At 39.0% G+C, this 21,089-nt stretch overlaps 2 protein-coding genes and 1 long non-coding RNA gene across 33 annotated transcripts in view; 1 reads left to right on the top strand and 2 right to left on the bottom strand.

The window, feature by feature from the left end:
• Positions 1–21,089, bottom strand: part of GIGYF2 (GRB10 interacting GYF protein 2) — an 80,188-nt gene that overhangs the window by 23,269 nt on the left and 35,830 nt on the right. For 22 of the 31 annotated variants that reach the window (XM_075157953.1, XM_075157956.1, XM_075157965.1 and 19 more), the window contains one exon: positions 6,108–6,287. In XM_075157953.1, the coding sequence (XP_075014054.1) occupies positions 6,108–6,287 (180 nt within the window). Of the gene's footprint in view, positions 1–6,107; positions 6,288–7,128; positions 7,325–10,284; positions 10,305–18,889; positions 19,321–20,513; positions 20,608–21,089 lie in introns of those variants that run through there. The other 9 variants (XM_075157976.1, XM_075157979.1, XM_075157978.1 and 6 more) reach the window with 6 other exon arrangements.
• LOC142085741 (uncharacterized) lies at positions 237–6,096 on the bottom strand. The gene is made up of 2 exons (XR_012674801.1): positions 2,683–6,096; positions 237–1,511 (listed from the first exon to the last, which is right to left on the bottom strand). It is a non-coding gene; the product is annotated as an uncharacterized LOC142085741 (long non-coding RNA).
• On the top strand, positions 19,082–20,807 carry KCNJ13 (potassium inwardly rectifying channel subfamily J member 13). The gene is made up of 3 exons (XM_075157603.1): positions 19,082–19,301; positions 19,667–19,671; positions 20,064–20,807. Exons 1-3 carry the CDS (start codon positions 19,082–19,084, stop codon positions 20,805–20,807), a joined length of 969 nt encoding a protein of 322 aa, XP_075013704.1.

Below are 21,089 nucleotides of genomic sequence, written 5' to 3'. Positions count from 1 at the left end.
GTATAACCCCACATTATAAATTGTATTATGAGTGTTAAAAACTCACGTAAGGTTAAGAAAGCTGGAGCTTTCTTTCATCATCTAAAACATGCTGGAGCACCAAAATAAGACAAGCGACACTAGATGCTGATTGAATTTACCAGCCATCATTGACTTAAATCTTTTTTGGCATCTTTATATGTATAAGATTTTATATTTTCTTTTAGGCAATCTGCAAAATTCACATCCTAAACAAACCACTTGCCCTCAGAGACGCTTTTGTGCGTATACATGAAAAATGGACTGACAACTGTTCAAATACCTTTGAAAGGACTGTTAAGTCTCTTGAATGGTAATTTTTTAGCCATGGAATACCAAAACTTGGAATGATAATAAGAAAAGAGGGAAAACTTTCCAAATTCAAGTATAAATTTTATTTCACTTTTCTTTTTAATCTATTCAGAAGACAACTTCATTCAGCCAAGCTTAAAACCCTTTGACTGCAATAATGCTATTTAAACTATAAAGAACTTGCTGCTAAGGAAAACAAATTAGGAGTGAAAGGATTGTAAACAGCTTTCCATCCAATAGAAGCTATCTTTACCAGAAAGGTGCAAAGCAAAAATGAAAGCACCTTAGTTTTTAGTGCTTTTCGTGGTGGCTGTGTTCTTTTCTGGAGAAAAAAAATTCTTTTTCTGGTCTCAGTATTTGTGCAATCAGTGCAGTCTCACTGTTTATCAAATGGCTACCAAAAAAATCACAGTAAAGAAAAGAAACGTTGTCCTCTGTTCCATTTGCTTCATATGAATGAGAAGTGTTTCCACATCAACCCTAATACCCTAAGTATTAATATTAACCATGCAAAAATCCACCTTTGTCTCACAAATACAGGAAATGTAAAATAAGCTCCTTCCAGAAACAATATGAACTTTAAGATTCTATTTTATCAAGGAAACACAAAAGGTTAGACTTTAATAAGGCTTCACTATACCATATGTGCTTATTTGCAAATAATTCCACTGTATAACTTAATCTATGCTTCTAGTTATGCCTTGGAAACAAATAAGTAACATTTTTGGTATACAAAACTGTCAAATCAATGTTCTGAGGCAACCTTTTTAATGTCATTAAGGAAAGATATAAGGCACAGTAAGCTTGCACTTATCCCATCTTTTCTGCCTGCTTTAAAGTAGTTCTTAACATCTTAGGCCTGTTATCTCAACCTCTTGTTCATCAATAACTTCTCAAAAAAAATGTAAGCAAAGACAAAGGCTCACTGAAGATGCACTAATGGAATAAGTACTCCAGAGAGCTCAATTACACTTCTGGACACTTAAGATTCAGCTGGCCAGGGTGCTGGGCCATCTTGTCTAGACCATGCTTTTGCCAGCAAAGGTTGCATCAGATGATCCTCGAGGTCCCTTCCAACCTGGTAGTCTATGATTCTATGAAGTAATAAACATTTCATGCATCCTCTTCAGAAGAGGATACCTGCGTCACGCCCCGTGTGCCTCTGCCCACAGCGCCCTGGCCTCCAACTTAGTGCAAACTCGGGAGGTGCACGTTTCTAAGGGCCTTTTCAAGCGAGTCATACATATGAACACCTCATTAAAATGCTGCTCAATTTTAAAAGAATAAAAGCATCTCTGGGAGCAACCAGCAACTAAGCAGGACAACACAGTCTACCTGAAAGAAAAGGCCTGACAACTGAAATTCCACTGACATGGCACCAGAAGCAGTGTTAAGTTTACTTCCCACCTCCTCATCAGAAATATCAACACATCAAAACCAGGACTTCCTTTGGAATCGGAAGACTTTTTCCGAGGTTTAAGTGTGAGAGGTTGCTGACAATCAGACTGCACTTCTGATTAAAACCACGGGCAGACATCTCCTCAGTACAGCCAGCAATGTCCATGTCAGGTTTCCCATTATGTGGAAAAACAGAGCTATGGCCTGAACCTGGGAATGCCATATCGTACAAACAGATTAGTATCTCTGCCTGTTTGCTATCCTGGGGCTCGCAAACAGCCCAGCATCTCTTCTCCAGCTCTCTTTCGTACAGAAGAGGAAAATATGGTATTAAGAAGTTTCTGTAGAGCCGTAAACGGGCCATCTTGAGATCATGCACTGAGAAGAGCCTCGATTATTTTTACATAGTTCACATCCCTACACCAGAAGCACAGGCTCTTCATAGTGGGACCAAGAAACATGGTTTTTGAAGATGAATTCTAAGCATTTTGTTAATATCAGGTATCTTCAAAGTTCAAATTAAGAACTTAAAGAGATTTTGTTTACCATATGGTCTGCTGGCAAAGATTTAGTCACACAACTTCCTTTTATAGCCCACACATTTTCAGAGCTAGGTGGACGGGCAAAAAGAAGAGGTAAGTGGAGCAGACACATGCCCTTGTTTCTTAATAACAACAAAAGTTTATAAAAGCCTAGTTAGAATACAGTGAGCAACTCAGGTGTGAAGTCCAGGGCTGCCAATCTTTAAAGCAAGCCAGAAGTAAAGACAAATCTTAAATTCTTACCTAAAGTTTTTTAACCAACAGTTAGGACACAAACATAGTTTTAAATTCAGACCTGTCGCATCATTAGGCACCAGTTATATGATCAAGATTTCAAGTGAAAATAAATAATTTTAAGCTAAATTTACCCCTTGCAATTTATGGTGACATTATAGGTGAAAGAAAGGATTACTGGCTGCTTCAGGAAATCCAAGTACACTTTAGTCTCAATTATTAATATCTATTTATCTCTTAAAAATTATATTCTCTAATTCAGAGAAGAATTTTCCAGTGTATACTAAAACAATACTAAATACTAAACTAAACAATACTAAACACTAAACAAAAGACAATGGAATAGTACACGTTACTTTTTTGGCATATATTGTATGTGAACCTAATTTTTATTTTGCTCAATTTTAGAGAAAGATTCTCGAATGTACTTTAGCTGCTTCAGAATATTCAAGAAGCACAAAGCACAATGCCCAAAAAATAAGAAGTCTACTTGCTTCACAGCAGTTGATTCTTAAAATGGAATGAACCAAGATGAGTTTGAAAAGCCTTTCAAAAAAAGCAGCAACCAACAAATCTTTATATGAGATTATAGACTAAGGCCTCTCTAAAATAATTTTCAGGAAAAAGATCTTAACAGAGCTGCTTAAGCAAAAACACAAAATCATATCAGAGAGAAATTTTAGGCAAGAAGAGATGATTCCTATTCCTTAAAGATGACTTGGTAACAAACAAAACCAAAAACATCTATACATCATTCACTAGTTTTGAGACCAAAAAAGGTTTGTATATGTATCTGATAAAATGGACTTGCTCTGCAAATTTAAAGGCAATCATTGTATGAATGCAAAAACTGGAACAACAGAAAGAAGGGGCTTTTTAGGTAAGCAGTCATTAAATCATTAAAAAAGATGGCTAAAAAAATTTAAAAATTAAAAAAAAAAAATCAAGAGAACTTTGAAGCAGCCAGTGAATTTAAAGCTATGGTCACATTCTTCTAACAGATAATTAACCCAGTCTAAAGATCCTATTTCACGTCTACAATAGCAGCAGTACCACATTTACCCAGAACAACTAGCAAAACAACTTTTCCATTGTATAAGCCAAGGAAGGATGCCTTCTCACCAGACTTCTAGTCTTAGTGCACAGACAGTAGTAGAAAAAGTAGAAAACCCCATAAACTCTGACTGGAAGAGCCTGGTCATGCAATCTAGACAGTTTTCATGCTGCAAAAACAGACAAGTTTACATCCTTCTGAATTAAGTAATAGAAGGAAAAAAGCATCAGGCTTGTCTATTTTAAGGAGAAGTCTGACTTGATTTGCTGCTTCTCTTTACTACCAATACTCAGAAGATCCCTCACTTCATATGAGGCATAGCCATGTGAGAGGAGAACAGTTTAAACACAGCATGGACACATGACAGATCCCTTCAACTATGTCAAGGGAGTTAACTTTAGCTACAATAAATCAGACCACAGAATCTGGGAAACTATACTTAGGGGCATAAGACTGCTTCAGCAGAAGCAGTCCATCCTCTTGATCCTTTGTGCCTATTAAAAAGGCACAAAATGAGCAGATTTAGGTCAGCCATCCTGCAGTAAACACAGCTGAAGGAGCAAGAGGAATTCAAAAGCTGGAAAAACAATGGTCTGTGGGAATCAAAGTATTCTTTGCTTAACAACAGAAGACGATAAACTCAAGCCTGACAACTGCTACTTTCTTCTAAACTGTTCTCACTCAAAAGAAAAAAATCAAGCAGCATGCAATCTAGTAGGGAGTACGCAGAGCCAAGTCAAAGGAAGGTCCAGCTAAACAAATGACGACAGTACACTGAAGACACTTCTCTATTTTTAGCAAGACACATGATTAGTACTATTACCTAACAGCAGAATAAGTACAAAGAAGCAGTTTAAGCCATGCCAATTTGAGTTAAACTCATTGTTTAAAGCAAGAATGTGATTAAAACCGTTTTGATGGTCCTGTGGCTACTACTAACAGGAGAATTCAAATACAGCTCTGACCAAAGCTGAGAGACTAGTACAATAAAGCTGTCAACTCAGTCCATCTCAAAATTAGCAACTTCTCTGCAGATTCATAGAATTCTTAGAACAGGCTTTTTATTATATCTGCTAAAACTAACTTGTAACTGAAGTTAAGTTAGTTGTCTACTACAGCGAAAATTCAAATAAGCAGCAGTATTTCCTATGATGGAAGCAAGATGAATTTTCAAAACCTTCCTCAGAACATCTTCCAAAAAAGTTCAAGACATGAATGAACTTCTGAACTTTAAGGTCTATGCTTCCTTTTAAGCTAAAGCATGCAGGCTTCTACTTGCAAAGCACTCCACTCCTGAATATCATGCTGCATCTGATCATCATGAGGTACAATCGTAACTGGCCTGATGTCATCTGAACTATATAACAAAGCAGCAGTGTCTAATGAACAATCGTGACCAAACACTGAGGAAAAGAAAATGACATTGTTCAAAATTTGCCCCTTAGCCCTGCTCTAAATAGAAAACATCTGATAATAAACCTAGCCTTGGGCTCACTGCTAAATTTTAGTGCAAGCTAACAGTTGTTTGAGGGCAGAGTAATATGTAGCTGTGGAGAGGGTAATGGTCCCTCACAACAACTATAGGACTAAAAGTCCTTTGGGATGTTGAAAAGGGTGATAGACCCATTGTAAGAGCAAGTGTGACTTTTTTTAATTGAAGAAAAGAAGTTGTCCACCTCAGCCCCAAAAATGCTTCCTTTGCTTCCCTATGAAGATCTAACAGTAGAAGAGCCACAATCCTCCCCCTTCGTTCCTCAGACGCCTTCTGCAGCCAAAAGATACCCAAAACAAGATCCCACAACAGGTATGACTGGCTAGCAGGATCTTTTCCAAGAAGAAGGAAAAGAAAAAAGATATATAGAGAGATATATAGAGATATATATGTTTCAGCCATACTACTCAAATACCAAGGTCCGCTTTGTATTTCTCCTGTAACTCTAGCAATGCAATGCTGGAAAGCAAGTGAACCAGACTGACTTTGTCAGGCCAGGGAAGGGGAGAGTGACACCAAACAGATGCCTGAAATTTAGCGATCCTGTAACTAACTAAAAGATGCATAGAGCAACATATTTTGAGATTTTCCAAGGATGCCTCTTGTTGGAAAACTAGAAAGAGGCCAACAACCCGAACGGTTTAGTGTCAGCATCACTCCGCAGCCTTAGATATGCTACCTAAAGTGGGTAACTTCTCTCCCCTCAGCATCACAGCCACAGAGAAACTGCACTATTTAAACAACCCTGATTTTACCAGGCACCTGGAGCACAACACAGACAAGCACACACCTGAAAAATATTGTCCCCTTAAATATGTTAGGGTATTGAAGACATTAAAAATAAAACAAAAGACACATAATTTTATGCTAATTGTTTTGTGACCAAGAGCCCCATGTATGCCAAAACAGTATTTAATGACCAAAACCGTGTGAACCTTACCTATTTTTGTCCCAAACTTTATACCACCTCCCTTTCCTCTGCTTTCCCCACGCTCTGATTCACCCACTGCCCTTTCCCTATAACCATGGCTGCATTTTTCTCCAGATCTCCTCTCACCTGGACTGTGCGGGCGCCACCTCTCACCATCTCTCCGTGACCCAGCCAGTCGCCAGCCTCCATCATCATCTTCCCCATTTTGTTCCTCCCTGAAGATGCGCCAGTTCTCGCTCTCAGAGCGTATAAACTCATGCTTCCTCCCCGTTGTTGCTGTCCCACCTTCCTCAAAGTTTGGTCTCACTACAAAGAAAACACATGCCAGTGAACATGCGTCCCGTCTTCAGGAACCTAGAAATAAAAAAGTTGCAATCTTGCTCCCTTAGAGGCAAAAATGCACCAGAAATGGTGATAGAAACGTAGGAGAGGAACGGAAGTTCATGGAAGGAAACATATGACAGCCAGATTTAGAAAATCCCTCCACATCCCCACGTACCTTGGGATGGAAAGACTGGGGGAAAAAAAAAAACAGAAGTAAAGCGTACAAGAAATTATGACATGGATAGGAAAAACAAAGGAGGAAAAGACAACAGTTTAAGAGACATAGGGAAGCATAAAAGGAAAGAAGCCAAAGTGTGCAGAGAGAAAGAATAAACTATGATTTTTCATATCATGAAAAATCTCATGCTAAAGGAAAATGGGAATACAGTAAGCTGTAAACATTACACACATTTTATATACACCAAATTTGCTACTTCTGTAATAAAAAGAATGAGATCTATATATTTAATCCAATATGATGTACAGCGTTCTTGCAATGTTTTAGGAAAGACTGAAAATTAAAGTAGGAGTAAGGATGAAACAAGAAAAACATCGTAGTGTTAACATTATCCTGTGAATCCATCTTCTGGAGAGCATATTAAGAGTTACAAGCAACAATGCTCGAGCTCAAGGATGAGTTTATCAGAAGTTTAGGAGATAGGATAGTCTTTTAGTTCCTAATTTACATTATATTATATTTAAAATAAAACATATAAAATCCTCAAGTACTTAATGAAGAGCAACACTGTCACAAAAGGATGATGTAAATATAGAAAGATAGAAAGAATCCACATTATACACTAGTAACTCAGGCTAGACATACATGCTGCTTTCACTGTTGACTCATCCTGACAAGGACACACCACCACCGAAGTGAGTGGTAGTACTAGCTTCAGGACTTCTGGATTTTGTATTTCTTCAAATATGTTTAGCTGTGTAGCACCAGAATTCTCACAGGAAGCACGGTGATGTCACTTCTTCACTGATACTATTAACCAGTGTTAATCTGAAATTGTGTGGTTATCTATAAAAAAAAAGTATTCAAGTACTAAAGAAAGGTATACTTAATTTTCCTTCTTAGAGTCTTAAAATCCAAAAATACAAGATGATATTTGGTGAAGATTGTATAGTATGCCTGCTTGCTCAAACAGGAAAAACAAAAGAAAGCATGACTATGCACTAAGATTCCTGGGGTGGAAAGGGACATTAAGAATTTAGTTTAGGAAGGATAGGAGATTACAATCCCCTTTCTTCACATCATGCAGCTTTTTCAGTCAATTAAAAAAATGGGGAAACAGAGTACCTGAAATTCTATGGCATATCAAAGCTCCATTTAGAACTCAGAAATTCTTCCTACATAGAGACATTGCACTCTGGAGACAGGAAACACACACTGTCTTTGGACTTTGCATATATCTTGAAGAAAAACCAACATCTCTTTTCCATCATCTCAAAACACTGGGGGGGAGGGGGGGGGCGCGAAATTTTCTTTCTCCAGCTCAAAATTTTGCACAGTATATTGTTTTAGGGAGGGTCTATAGTGGGAGAGTACAAGTGGAATTCAATCCAGAGTACAAAATCCAAGATGTTTCCAGTTTCCCACGCTCCGGGTTCACATGAAATCCTTTTATCACTGTCACAGGAACAAGTTTCTACAAGAATTTTCAAGATGGCAGGGCCCTTGACCTATCAAGCAGACAGGAGAGGCAGGAAACACCCCAATGTTTAAGATGCAAGTCCACCCTGATAACTACAAGTTACTACTTGAGGCCCTCATAAAGGTAACTGGAACACCTTCCTCCTATGTTGTTTCTATATAAAGAGCTAAAGCACATTGGCTAATTTAAAGTACATCATCAGTATCAACAGGCAATCTGAGCTATGAAGCCTAATATAACCAAGACATATGCTTACTTCATTGAAGGGGACATCTGGCTAAAGACTGCTTCTGTACTTGCTGGGCTTTGAGAACAAAAATTTTAAAACACTATTTTGTGAAGTCTCTGGTGATACTGGCTCTGAATAAAACAAAATTGCTGGAGACGCTCAACTCCCTTCATTTGGTAGGTGTAATGTTGGAAAATTTACTTATCTGGAACAGATAAATCTTTGCAGATGAAGGTCAACCACATTCTGTTTTCCCATGCTTCACAGAAAATAAAGGGAGGCCACAAGCTAGACAGAAAATCTAAGTCTGGGAAATATAGGGTTTTTTTCGTTTTAGCTCTCTGAAAAATGTCACATAGAAGAATGTAACAAAACGTGCAGGGAAGCCTCTCGGTATGGCTCCTTGGATGGGCTTCGCATAGCAGAAAACTGAGACAGAGCTACAGAGCCAAGTCAGCTGAAAGTAAAACACACAAAGATAGTGGCCCAAGAGAGAGATGCAATCCAACAGACCAGATGAGCCTAAGACCCGGACGATAAGGAATATGCCTCATTCTTTCTGAACTTATTTTCAAAATGCTAGAAGAAAGAAGAAAAATGTAAATTTTTTTTTATTCTGCAGCACAAGACACCATTTTTCCTCAGTAAAACAGTTACTGACAGAAAAAAGTTACTTAATTTGCTATCTTGAGACTAGAAAAATGTTATTTTTGAGATGTATCTATTCTTCTCATCAAAATTCACAACTCTTACCTGATGCTCATTCAGTAACATTAATATGAGAGATTTTAGACTCTACCAATTAAGAAGAAAAGATGTTATTTCTTTCCATTGTTATTAAGTTCAGTTAAGATTCTGGAGACTGCTCTCTAACACTGGCAAGCTATCAGCTCACAGGCTCTGTTCTGCTCTTCCAAAAACATTTGGAAAAAAAATGTTACCTAAAGAATATTGTGAAGCCTACTTTGCCACTGAATATCCATATGTTCTTAGCCCCTCTGCAGATATATACATGCTATAGGCATACCCAAGGCAACTCAGGTTTTCTTAGTCCTTAAGACAGCTGGTTTTGCTCCCAAGAACTGAACTATCGAAGTCAGGTTTTGTCTTTTTGCCTGTCTTTCTTTTTTTCTGAACTTGCAGAAAATGGCATTCCCATTTGCTGCTGTGGGGTTTGAAACACCCATCTCTACAGAGGTGACAAAACATCAAATGCTGTTTGCCAAGATCAGACACAAGTGGGATCCTGCCTCTTCTCTGATTTTAAATTCTACAGCATTAGAAATCTAAGAAACAAGAAAAGAATTTATTATAAGGGGTCAGCATTATATTCATCTGAGGATGGTATCATCTGTGATTCTGAAACCTTTCTAAACACAGCAGCACTCCAGTGTGTCACATCAGATGACTGTTCTGATGCCACACTTCAGTGGAATTAAGAGAGAGAAAGCAGTCTATCATGACATACTTAAGTTTTCTGGTACTAGGACACCATAGCAAGCAATATTCAAAGACAACAAGGTATGTGTCAAAACAGATCTGGCATTAGATGATCTTGAACATCAGATAGACCAGCCAAGAAACTAGTTCTTTACAAACACAAACCCGTCACAGGTTGAGGATCGGAAAAATCAAGCTACCCAAGTGACAGAAAGACTATGACAAAACTGTATACAGAAATACCCCTACAGCTTACATCTAAATTCGTAACTTCCGAAGTCCTAGCATATTGCTTTTGCAAACTGTTCGTAGACTTGAGAAGACTCAATTCAGCTGAAATGACTTAGCTCAGAGAGTCAGTATTTGGCAATGTTTTAAGGATGAAAAAAAACTAAAATGCAATCTATGGTTTTGCCTTGGACTAATTGACTGGACTTCCTGAAGAGAAGGAGCAGTAAAAGGGCACCTCTGTTCAAGTCTGTCACAAAGCCAGCAATGCTGTTTACAGAAAACTTCAGATAGAGCCTAGTGGTATCCAGCCAAAAAAGCCTACAGCTGTGCAACACTGAGTTGAAGGGAGACTAACTGTGAAGAACAAGACTGGGATTCTGGGACATAGCCCCGTGGCAACATGTTTATGAAGAGGACTTACTAACAGAATGGCAAATAACTTCTGTTCTCCATGCTGGCAGTCCATGTTTCCTATGACATGTTCACTGTTTGGAGAGAATAAACAGGAAAGCAATGATTGACAGCAATACTGTTTCCTCTACAGAGGGGGAAAACTAGGAGAGTCTATTAAGTGCTTTGACTTTCTCTCTTCTTTCTGCTGCGTGCTGCACACTTCCTCAAGAAGAGGATAAAAAGACAAACCTTTGCAGCTAGCGTTTTTAAAGCAATTCAAGTAACTTTGTCTAGGTGTGTAATTTTGTAGCTCATTTTACAGAAGAACAGAACAAATGGCCTTAAGATGATGCTTCTAAAGGACTTCCTTCTCATTAGGACAGTATTTGACATGCTAGGGACACTATACAAATACATACATCGTGAAGTGACTCACTTGTAACCAAAGTCAGTGACGGATCAGAAGTTCCGATGCTCATTTCTAGCTTCACATTTTCTCTCTCTGCATAAAATCTCAATCTCAACAGTAGATCTCAAAGATATACTACTCAAATATCACTCCACTTTTTTTTTTTCGCTAAATTGACCATTATCCACTGTCATAAGTATGGGTGAACCAAAATTCAAAGGAATTAACAAGAGAGTTTAGTTCCATAACACACACCTGGAAATCACATACTGTAGCTATTTCATCTGCTGTACGATCATGTTAGATTTTCAATCTGTTCAGTTGAATCAGATTAGAAAACCTGTGACCGGACACCATACGCTTTCTACAGTACAAAATGTGGTTTGTAAGAAAATATCGCTTGTATAAAAAAAATCCTATTTGTGGATAAAAGAGCCTGTCTGTAGTGGAAGTTCAACTTTGCTGGAATATAGAGGGAAGGGTGAAGGGCAAGTCACATTGTCCTACAGGCTTGCCACAGTGGTGGGAGTCCCCTTGCACTACATTATTTGCCCTGGTTCTGAAGGTCACACTATGCCTATCACAATTTTTGGTGCTGTGCCTGAACATGTATTAAAATGTTCCATACTAATGAAGCAAAGAATTAATGTTCTGCAATTTAGGGTTGGAGGGAAGGTTAAAGAAAAAGAAAAAAAAGAAGAGGGAGGATTTTGTTTCCTAAGCAGGAAAGTCTACATTAATAATTTTCCCAGCAGGCCTTCAGCAGTTTTACTGCAAACAACCACAGCCTTTGTTTCTCAGATCCTCTTACATCTGACGCTCGATCAAAGCCCTCACATCAGCAGCTCACCAAGGAGAAAAAAGTGTGAAATACTACTGCATTACAAAGCTGTCCTCAGAGTTCGGTTTAGTGGTGCAGCATGCTGACCACTCTGCGCGGTCGTTCAGCTAAAACATCTTCCCTAAATAACTCTTCTGATTTGATAAGTGAGAGAGAAAATAGCATAAGTGAAAGTGGTTTCATTTACTGCATGGAATCAGCAACCCAACTAATCTGCATCATTTCATTCCTAGGCTTTAGCAAAATCCTGTGATTAATTCCATGTTTTCACAAAGGAGCAACGTGGAGATGGAAGAGAAGTGGCCAGATCTACATCTTCTGACCAGCATTAAGCTACAGCTCAGCAACACCCTCCAGAGACCATAGGCTGTACCATTAGCTGCAAGCCCACCCTTCTGTTAACACCAACACTCAGGAGCTCGGGAGCTAATGAGAAGAGGAAGAAGTGGCACTAGACAAGCAGCAGTGAGACACAAGAGTGTCTCTTTTCACCTAACAAACAGTAGTTGACACCGGTTAGAGAGAAAGTATTGGAGAACAGTCTGTGTTTTTCAGCAGCAATACGGGAACTTTTTCCATTCAGCTTTTCCAGGGGAATTTTGGCCTTTTCAACTTTCACGTAAAACTTTAAGATTATACAAACCTATAAATGATCTTGATTAAGGAGGTGAGGGGGAAGGCACCCCTCTTCCAAGTGTTTGAGGATTTCTCTTTGGCTGCTAAAGGTTTGTGTTGGGTAAAGAAACGCTCCTAACAAACCAGCATTCTTTTCCACATGATCAGAGCTAACCGGCCCCCCTGCAGGCAAAATGACCAATCAAATCAGCTTCAGATGAAAACCAGCCCCCCCAGCGCTATAAACACAGGAATGAGACATACAAACCCATTTAAATTTTTTTTTTTTAAAAAAAAAAAAAAAAGATCTCTACCAACCACTTGTGGGAAGTTTCTTGCCAGTGCTGGGACCAATACACAAGACCAGCGCAGTCCCTCTCCTGGAGCCCAGGTATTCCCCTTCTCCTGCACACAAACCCTTCAAGGACCCGTAAGTACACAAACCAATCTTAATTTTTTTTTCTTTTTCTTATTGTATAATTAGAAATTGTTCTGTCATTCCTTAATCAAAGAAAGTTGTTTTCAGGGCACAGAGTTTTATTTCTAAAGCTTGCTAAATTAAGAATCACCTTAAACAAAACAGTTTTTGCCTTCCTCCCCCCACCCCAAAAAAAGAAAATGCTCTCTCAGATGACCACAGTCCTAACAGCATACAAAGCAAAACCAAAGTCATCATGCAATATTTTTTCGGAAAGTTTTCAAGATAAACACTGCTGCAAAGACTCTGCAACGCTCTAGAAACAGGGAGCATTTGCAAGTCTCCAGCTAAGGTAGCCCGGTGTTACCTGTCCAAGTATTATGAAAAAACCATCCTCACCTTCCTGCTGCATTCATCATAACTCAGCATTTAACTTCAGTTCCATCACAAATTAAAGAAATGAACCTCATCTCTTCAAGCCTGCTTTTACCATATCTAATTATATCTTATGCCTTCAATCATTTTCAATCAATGCATTCTCTGCACTTATGGACGCATTGTGAGCTAGCACTGCTGCCCAGGAAACCATGCACAGGCATCAAGTATGAACTCCAACGTCCTAGAAAACTCAGTCATTCTAGACAACATTGCAAAGTTTGCATCGCATAGGGCAGGATTGCTCTTCAAAAACAGCAAGTTCCACAAAAAATAGATGGCAGCAGACTTCTATTACTACAGCCTTACATCAGATAAAATCCTCCCTCTTAACTGTAAATTTACTCCTCCATTAACAATACTTAATTTTGCATTTAAGTTTCTCTGTAAGGATTTAATATATACTAGCACATTTTAAAGCCTTAAACAACATTTAAGCAAAGTCTTGGTAAAGTTCTTCTGCTTTTCTAACGGTGGCCAGACTAGCTGGTCCATTCAGATGCTACTTCATAATCAAGAATTAGGGTTCATACAGATCCTCACCGTATTTTCAGCATGCTGTACTATGTGAAAATACATTATACACAAAATGGAGCATTACAGATGTCCCCAAAAATCAAGTATTATAAGCAGCCTTGCCTTCTCTACTATAAAAAAAGACACACTCTCCCATTTTACCAAACTTTTGGGGGGGTTGGTTTTGTTTGGTGGTTTTTTGTTTTTGTGTTTTGTTTCGTTGTTTTTTTTTAAAGTGCATTCTGTAGTAAACTGTCACAGAAGGTCAAAAGTATGAGCTCTCGCATCCTATACTTTGTGGCACTTGCTTTGAAAAGTATGACTTGAACTCAACAAATTAAAGTTCTCATTTTTAGAAGACTTACTCATATATGTAACGAGTCCTGAAAACTGTTATCTTAATTCTGCAGACTGCTTGGAAAAAACAGTTTTGTCAAACTATTCCCATTCATCTCAATGAGACATTAGCTACAAAACCTACAGGACAAACATGTTTGAAATTTTAACTACCCTACTAACAACTGTAGCATAAGCTTTCAACTTAAAGCAGTTATTCTAACTGAATTACTTCCTACGTTTCTAAGATTGTCCCCTAATGTAAGTTGTATGATCCAGTCATGTCATCGATTCTGAAAAAAACTTCATTTCCTAATATTAATGTCAGAGCATCTCAAGGATTGCCATTCAATCTAAAAATAACAATACTGACATTTTAATAGCATGAAAGTGCCTTTAAAAAAACCCGATAAATTTAGTTTGTTCTTGTTGCAAAGTGCAGAGGCAGCAACACATCTGAACGATCACAGCTTAGAGTACAGAGATGATGTTTAAATCTGAAACTAGTCCAAGATTATGTGGATCCAGGTCAAGTAAAGAGGGAACGCACACACTCCCAGAGGGGCAAGCCCGCACCACCTGGGTTCTAATAAATCTTCAACTTATGCTCCAGTTGTAAGCAGTTTTTGCAGTTACTCCCACCAAACAGCAGGTCCTCTTGACTACTTTGCTGTCATAACGAAGCAGTGCATTATAAACTGCCTCAAATCCTTTCCAAGGTCAATTAGAACAGATTGTTAAGAGTGGAAGTTGGGCAGGTAGGGCAGCACTGCAGAAATCTCCCCTGAACACAGTCCACGTAAAGGCATTCAAGCTCCTAGAAAGGCTGCAGGTGCATTAGTGTACTGAGCTGAAAACAGGCTGGAAGTGTCACTTGAAATGCCTTGAAGTGAGAAGGCAAACAAAAAGAAAATGAAGGCACTGCTGCAAATGAGTCCCCCTGCAATCCTACCAGAGTCTTACAGCTGACCTGCTGCTGCCAAGAGAAAGGCTAAGCAAGAGGAAAGAAGAGGAAAGCAACATGGTGGCATGAAGCAGCAATGTAACAAAGAGCTGTTACAACACAAGGAAAAAGATCTCAATCAAAAAGGCAAAGCATGGGAGAGCAGTGTGCTGGCTCATGAATTTCAGAAATGCAAGCAATATCCTAGAGCTGTAAGGCAAGGTTTTATGACACATAAATCATTAGCAAGCCAGGTCAGTTTAGAACCTGTCCGACTGCTAGGAAAAGGGAAACTGTGACTTTGATTTAAAAAGGTGGTATTTATCCTATTTTGACTTGTCTTGGAAGAGTGTAGAGAAGAAAGAAGCCAGAATGAGGGACAATGATGGTAAAGAGATTAAAAAAAAGCTAAGAACTGACATACACACTGGAGTTAGCAATAACCATTTGATTTTCAATAGACTGGAAACAGGAAGGATTAGACACACTGAATGCATGATAAAAGACTGGTCAACATGCCAAAAGAGGTTTAGAAAAGTCATTTCTGACAGTTCCTGTCTTTCCAGTCAAGGGCTATCAGCTGGGAGATGGAGGGAGAAGGAACACCCCAAAGCTACAACAGTTTCACAAGTCAGGAACCAGGAAAAGCAAAACCAGACAAACAGTGTAACATAAAGGTTAAAGATTACATTAGACAAATCTGGATTAGAAACAGTACGTATCTAGCAGTGGAGACAAGTATTCTCCAACAAACAATGCACAATTTTTCAAGTCAAAGTTGAATGTCTTTCCTAAAACATACGCTGTTTGAAACTGGGATTAGTGTGGGGACATCAAGGACCATGCCGAGCAGGGGATCAGATCAGATGGTCCAAATTGTACTTTACAATTTCATTAATTTATCACTAAGAAGGAAAGAAGGTATTTATACAGCGGGCAAGGAAAGAAGTAGACAGAAGACACTAATTCTTTTTAAATTCAAAGTCACATCTATTCTTAAGTTGACTCTGCTTTGGAGAATCCAAAGGACCAATCCTCCAGCCCGAGTAAACTGTTTCTCACAGGGCAGTTGTTCTCTCACTTCTTACTCTAAACCAACTGTGTTGCTCTCTGAGCCTATCTGCAGTTTCTTACCCATTTTTCCCACCTCAAGAAGTTGAGACTTGTGGCTCTTAAAGCCATCAATAGCTTTTGCAAAAAAAACAGTTTTGGAACTCAAGCTTACCCACTTCCAATGCTATCACTGCCACCAAATTAGATACCTAATATTTTAAATAGTCTCAGACAAGAAAAATCAGAGGCCTATATCAAATGAGACCAGAGCAGTAACCTGGTTAACCTCAGCAGGCAAATTCTCCTGCTGGGAGTCTCAAGGAGCAGAGGCACAGCACTGTTACCAGATGTGCTGCTGGGGGCTAATGGAGGTTTTCTTCCTAAAGTACCTTCGAAATCTGTCAGTAATGGATCTTCCACCATAGAAAAGATCCCAAACAACCTGACAGTGAACAGACTGAATTTCAGAGCTTTAAGTCAACATTTAAGTGATTAATCACCACCCCAGAAAGCTCCTTAATCAACAAAACTGAGACCCTGCAATGCTGATAGTATTTTGCTCTGAGAAAAGTCTGTGGCGCTCAAGCATGCTACCTTAGCATTGATGTGTGGAAGATCTGAAGTGTAGCCAAGAAAAATGTACCACATTAAGTATGTTTTTCCTTTTTCTCTTAATGTATGTAACACTGTAGAAGAAGGCTTCTGTCACCAATCAGTCAGCATCATATTCATTCTCACAGCATATGTTTGTTTTGCAAACCCAAATTACTTGGAGGCTACGAAGCAGATGCTGCCCTCAAAGTACCATGAGAATTTACACAAACACACTAGTTTTGTTTTTTGGTTTTGTGTTTTGTTGTTGGTTTGGTTTTTTTCCAAGAATACATGATGTTTACACCCAGAGGCATTTTGTTCTAAGTGTTCTCCTCTACTCAAACAAGGGAGTGCTTCTTGTGAGTACTGCTTATTCTAAGATGATAAAACCAAGGCATTGTCCACAGCTCATTTTCAGCCCAATCATCCCTCCCATTCAGAGATGCTCATTTTCCAGTTCCTTCAAGGCATCCAGAAGGGCTCTTCTAAATCTTAGCACAAGGACTCTGCTTTACAGACAAGTCACTAATCATCTGGTTCCTGAAGCATTTAAAATCGTATTCAGGTTATTGTAAATTCCATAACAGTGTCTTTTAGAGAGCTATATAGTAGACCAAAGGTCAAACTCAGATGAAGGTGGGGGGTCACGCTATAAACTGAATGGACTATGGTCAGAATCCCTCAAGAAAAGTAGTCTGGTACTACTGACCAGGAGAATCTCAGTAAGCCCACCGTATTCTTTGGCACAGGGCGCGGTTTCAAAGTACTCCTTCTAGGAGATGTGAATTGGAAAATAAAAACGAGGGGAAAACCACCAAATTCCACTCAGGCCATCATCTACTCTACCTTCTTTGACTACAGCATGGATAGAAGAAATAGCTGGATGGTTTTAAGAACCTACAGAAGGAAAGAAAAATGAAAATTTAGCTAAATATTCAATGTGATGTCAACTCTCACACTTCAGTATGCATTCAGTACAAGTAAAAGCAAAGGAGAATGTTCTGTAATTACTAAAATTTGGTATCAAGATCAAGTAAACAGTCATGAAAACTGCTGGTTTACAGGATCAAAGATCACAAGAAAGATTTTTACCTTTCATAAATTCATTCTGAAGTTCAGGATCCTTAGATCTAATGCGTTTCAAGATAAAACTAAGATGGCACTCTTGGGCCAATTCCTGTAGCCTGTTTGTACACTTGTATTATACACTGAAATAGCCATAATCCAGAGAAAGGTCAAAATTGATAGGAAACCAACAAAATGGACTAAATACACTATGTATAATTACGATTTGCAGAATTTACATATATTTTTTAAATCCTCTGTTGTTCTACAAACAAGCTTCCTCACAACCTTCTTTAAGTAGGTTGTACACATTATGAAGTCCCTATTTTACATGAACCTATATTTAATTTTAACCTGTCCCAGGTGAACTTCAATCATTCAGTATTTACAACATTTATGGATTTGAGTGGCCATTTGAGTGGCTTTTCAAAAGACACTCAGCATCTCTGACAAGGTTGGCAAGTTTTGAGGTTTAAAAGTAAACAAAGAAGCCTAACATGTCAAATACCTACAAGTATCCATCTCGCTTCCCACATTTGCAATTCCACCTTCACCCCTTAATTCCCATACACTTGCTGTCCTATTTTCTTATTTGGTCATTAGTAAAAAATATACTCCTTAGGCAGATTAGACTTCAAATTATGCCACAGTATATTTTCAGTGTTGGTCTTCTGCCCTCTTTTTACCCGATCCTTACATAAACAGCCTCAGACTCCCAGAAGCAGCTCTGCCCTGAATACTGTAATTCTGCTTAACTGGACATGGTGGGTGCAGACAGCAGTCACTTCCTGAGCTAGGAAAGTCTGAAAGGGCTACTAAGTAAACTACAGCATTCCCCTAAAATGCATAAACATGTTAGAGAAATAATATAATAAACATTATTTCCATAGTACTATTGTTAGTGGTATTCCTAATAGTATCTGTAAACTATTACACTCTGCTAAAAAGAAGTTACAAAAACTGATGTAATCAGACAAAATTTAGTTTCTTTTCAGATACAGTATGCCTAATCCCATCCCACTCAACCCTAAAGAATTAAAGCATGCGACTCAAATGTAAATTTAGGAAAGTATGAAAGTTATATTTAAACAACTAAGAAGGGAAAATTTGAGTAGTAGTCAGATTTTTAAACTTAATCTTTTTTAGCAAAGTATTACCACAAACTGGTAAATTCCTCTCCCAGCTCCTGACTTAATCTTCTCTGGATTGCAATGTATAAGCCCTCCTTTGTTGGCTACAGTATTTCAACCCCTGCTGATGTGTCAAAAACTGTGAACGTTAGGGCAAAATACAAATATGCTGCATTATATCACATTTTTTCCTTTTTTCTCTTTTCTAGAAGATGACAACAGATATGATAGAGAGCAATAACACCAAATCCAGTGCTCCCCTCCTGACCCAAAGATACCTGAGGATGGTGACCAAGGATGGACACAGCACATTCCAGATGGATGGTACCCAAGGAAAAGGTCTGGCATACCTCCGAGATGCATGGGGAATATTAATGGACATGCGCTGGAGATGGATGATGCTTGTCTTTTCTGCTTCTTTTGTCATTCACTGGCTAGTCTTTGCAGTGCTTTGGTATTTGCTGGCTGAGATGAATGGGGACCTGGAGCTGGACCATGATGCTCCACCTGACAACCACACTATATGTGTCAAGTACATCACCAGCTTTACAGCTGCTTTCTCCTTCTCACTGGAGACGCAACTCACAATTGGTTACGGCACTATGTTCCCAAGTGGGGACTGTCCCAGTGCTATTGCACTACTTGCAATACAGATGGTCCTGGGGCTCATGCTGGAAGCCTTCATCACAGGTAATCCTTCATATTTAATCTTTAAATAGAATAGGTGTAACAATTAGATTTAAGAAATGGAGCTAGAAATAAATAGTGATCACATTGATAATCTGAAAGAACAATTAAGTCAGTCACTATGATGATGAGATTTCAGCTATGTAATAGTAAAAGTTAAACACCTTTCATTAACAAAAGACATAAATTAGGTGGTATCAAGATTTGGACTTGAGAGTTCCCCTATTCATTGGACAATACTTGTGGCAGGTGCCCGCTTACCACTCTCAATCACTTATTTCTTATACCGTTATCTCTCCAAGTTTTTTCCATGGAATTACAATACTTAAAGTCAATTTGTTTTGATTTTAAGGTTTACTTTTGTCTAGCTGAAGTATTTTTGTTGATCTTTAACTCAGTGTTTAAGTATTCCTCAGTACCTGACGTAATGAAAATTTTTACAATGTCACAGCTATTTCGAGGTATTTTAAGTTACTTAAAATAATTTTCAGGTTTAAGTATTTCAAAAGACTTTAAAAATACACAGGTTAGTTTATTGTGGTAAACTACCGATGGTAGCACGCCAAGATCAGGTACTATTACCAATTACAGTAAATCAGGTCAAGATAACGGCTCTCCTTCCTACAGCTACAGTTCACTCTCCAAATATTAATAAGTGAACATAGTTTAGAAAAAGAAGCATTTTGGGAAAGCTATACTTTTTAAACAAAAATGGGTTAGTGTGATGCCAGCCTAGCAGTTTTCAAACATGCAGGCTGAGGCTAGAAAGACCATGTCCACCCAAGCCTGCTTCTGTTCCTTTGGACTGTTTCACAGAGCGTGGAGGCTGCAGGGAACCAACCCAGGCACGGTGCTCATATTCAGTTTGTTCTTTTCCGTGATGCAGGTGCTTTTGTGGCAAAGATCGCCCGACCAAAGAATCGGGCATTCTCCATCCGCTTCACCCGCTCTGCCGTAGTGACACACACCGAGGGGAAGCCATACCTTATGTTCCAGGTGGCCAACACACGCTCCAGCCCACTGACTAGTGTCCAGGTTTCTGCTATACTTTACCAAGAACAAGAGAATGGGCAGCTGCACCAAACCAGCATTGACTTCCACCTAGACAGCATTACTTTGGATGAGTGTCCTTTTTTCATCTTTCCACTGACCTACTACCATTCAATCACTCCATCCAGCCCCTTGGCTGCTCTCCTCCAAAGAGAAGCTGCTCACCATTTTGAGCTGGTCGTCTTTCTGTCAGCCGTGCAGGAGGGCACAGGAGAAACATGTCAAAGGAGAACATCCTACCTCCCCTCCGAGATCATGCTGTACCATCGCTTCGCCTCCGCGCTAGCCCGCAATGCCAAAGGCGAGTATCAGATCAAGATGGAGAATTTTGACAAGACTATTCCTGAGCTCCCAGCTGTGGCTGACTCAAAGAGTCCAAAAAGGACTGACAAGGAGATCCGCATCAATGGACAGCACGCCGACAGCTTCCAGCTCTCCGAGACTGGCCTCACAGAATAGAAAGAACAGACTTTGAACTTTGTGCTTTTTTAATTATTATTACATTAAACTTTCAGGTTTCATTTACAACCTTCCTTCCTTGCCTGCCCTGCCATCTTCTAGTGATCTTTCTCTTGTACTCCCATCCTTTTGATTAAAACATGATATGCAGAGTAAAGAGAACTGGTGTGCCCATGTGAGCTGAGGAGAGGGTGGATTAACCACGCAGGACAAAGTCAGGTACAAGAATCACAGTACTAATTCTTGGAAACTAAGAGCTACCTGCTGAATTCACCAGACTAT

This window comes from Calonectris borealis, chromosome 9, assembly GCF_964195595.1.
Source record: "Calonectris borealis chromosome 9, bCalBor7.hap1.2, whole genome shotgun sequence".
NCBI classification, from domain to species: Eukaryota; Metazoa; Chordata; class Aves; order Procellariiformes; family Procellariidae; genus Calonectris; species Calonectris borealis.
The sequence above is the reverse complement of the archived record's forward strand: the minus strand, read 5'-3'. Positions and strand labels throughout refer to the sequence as shown.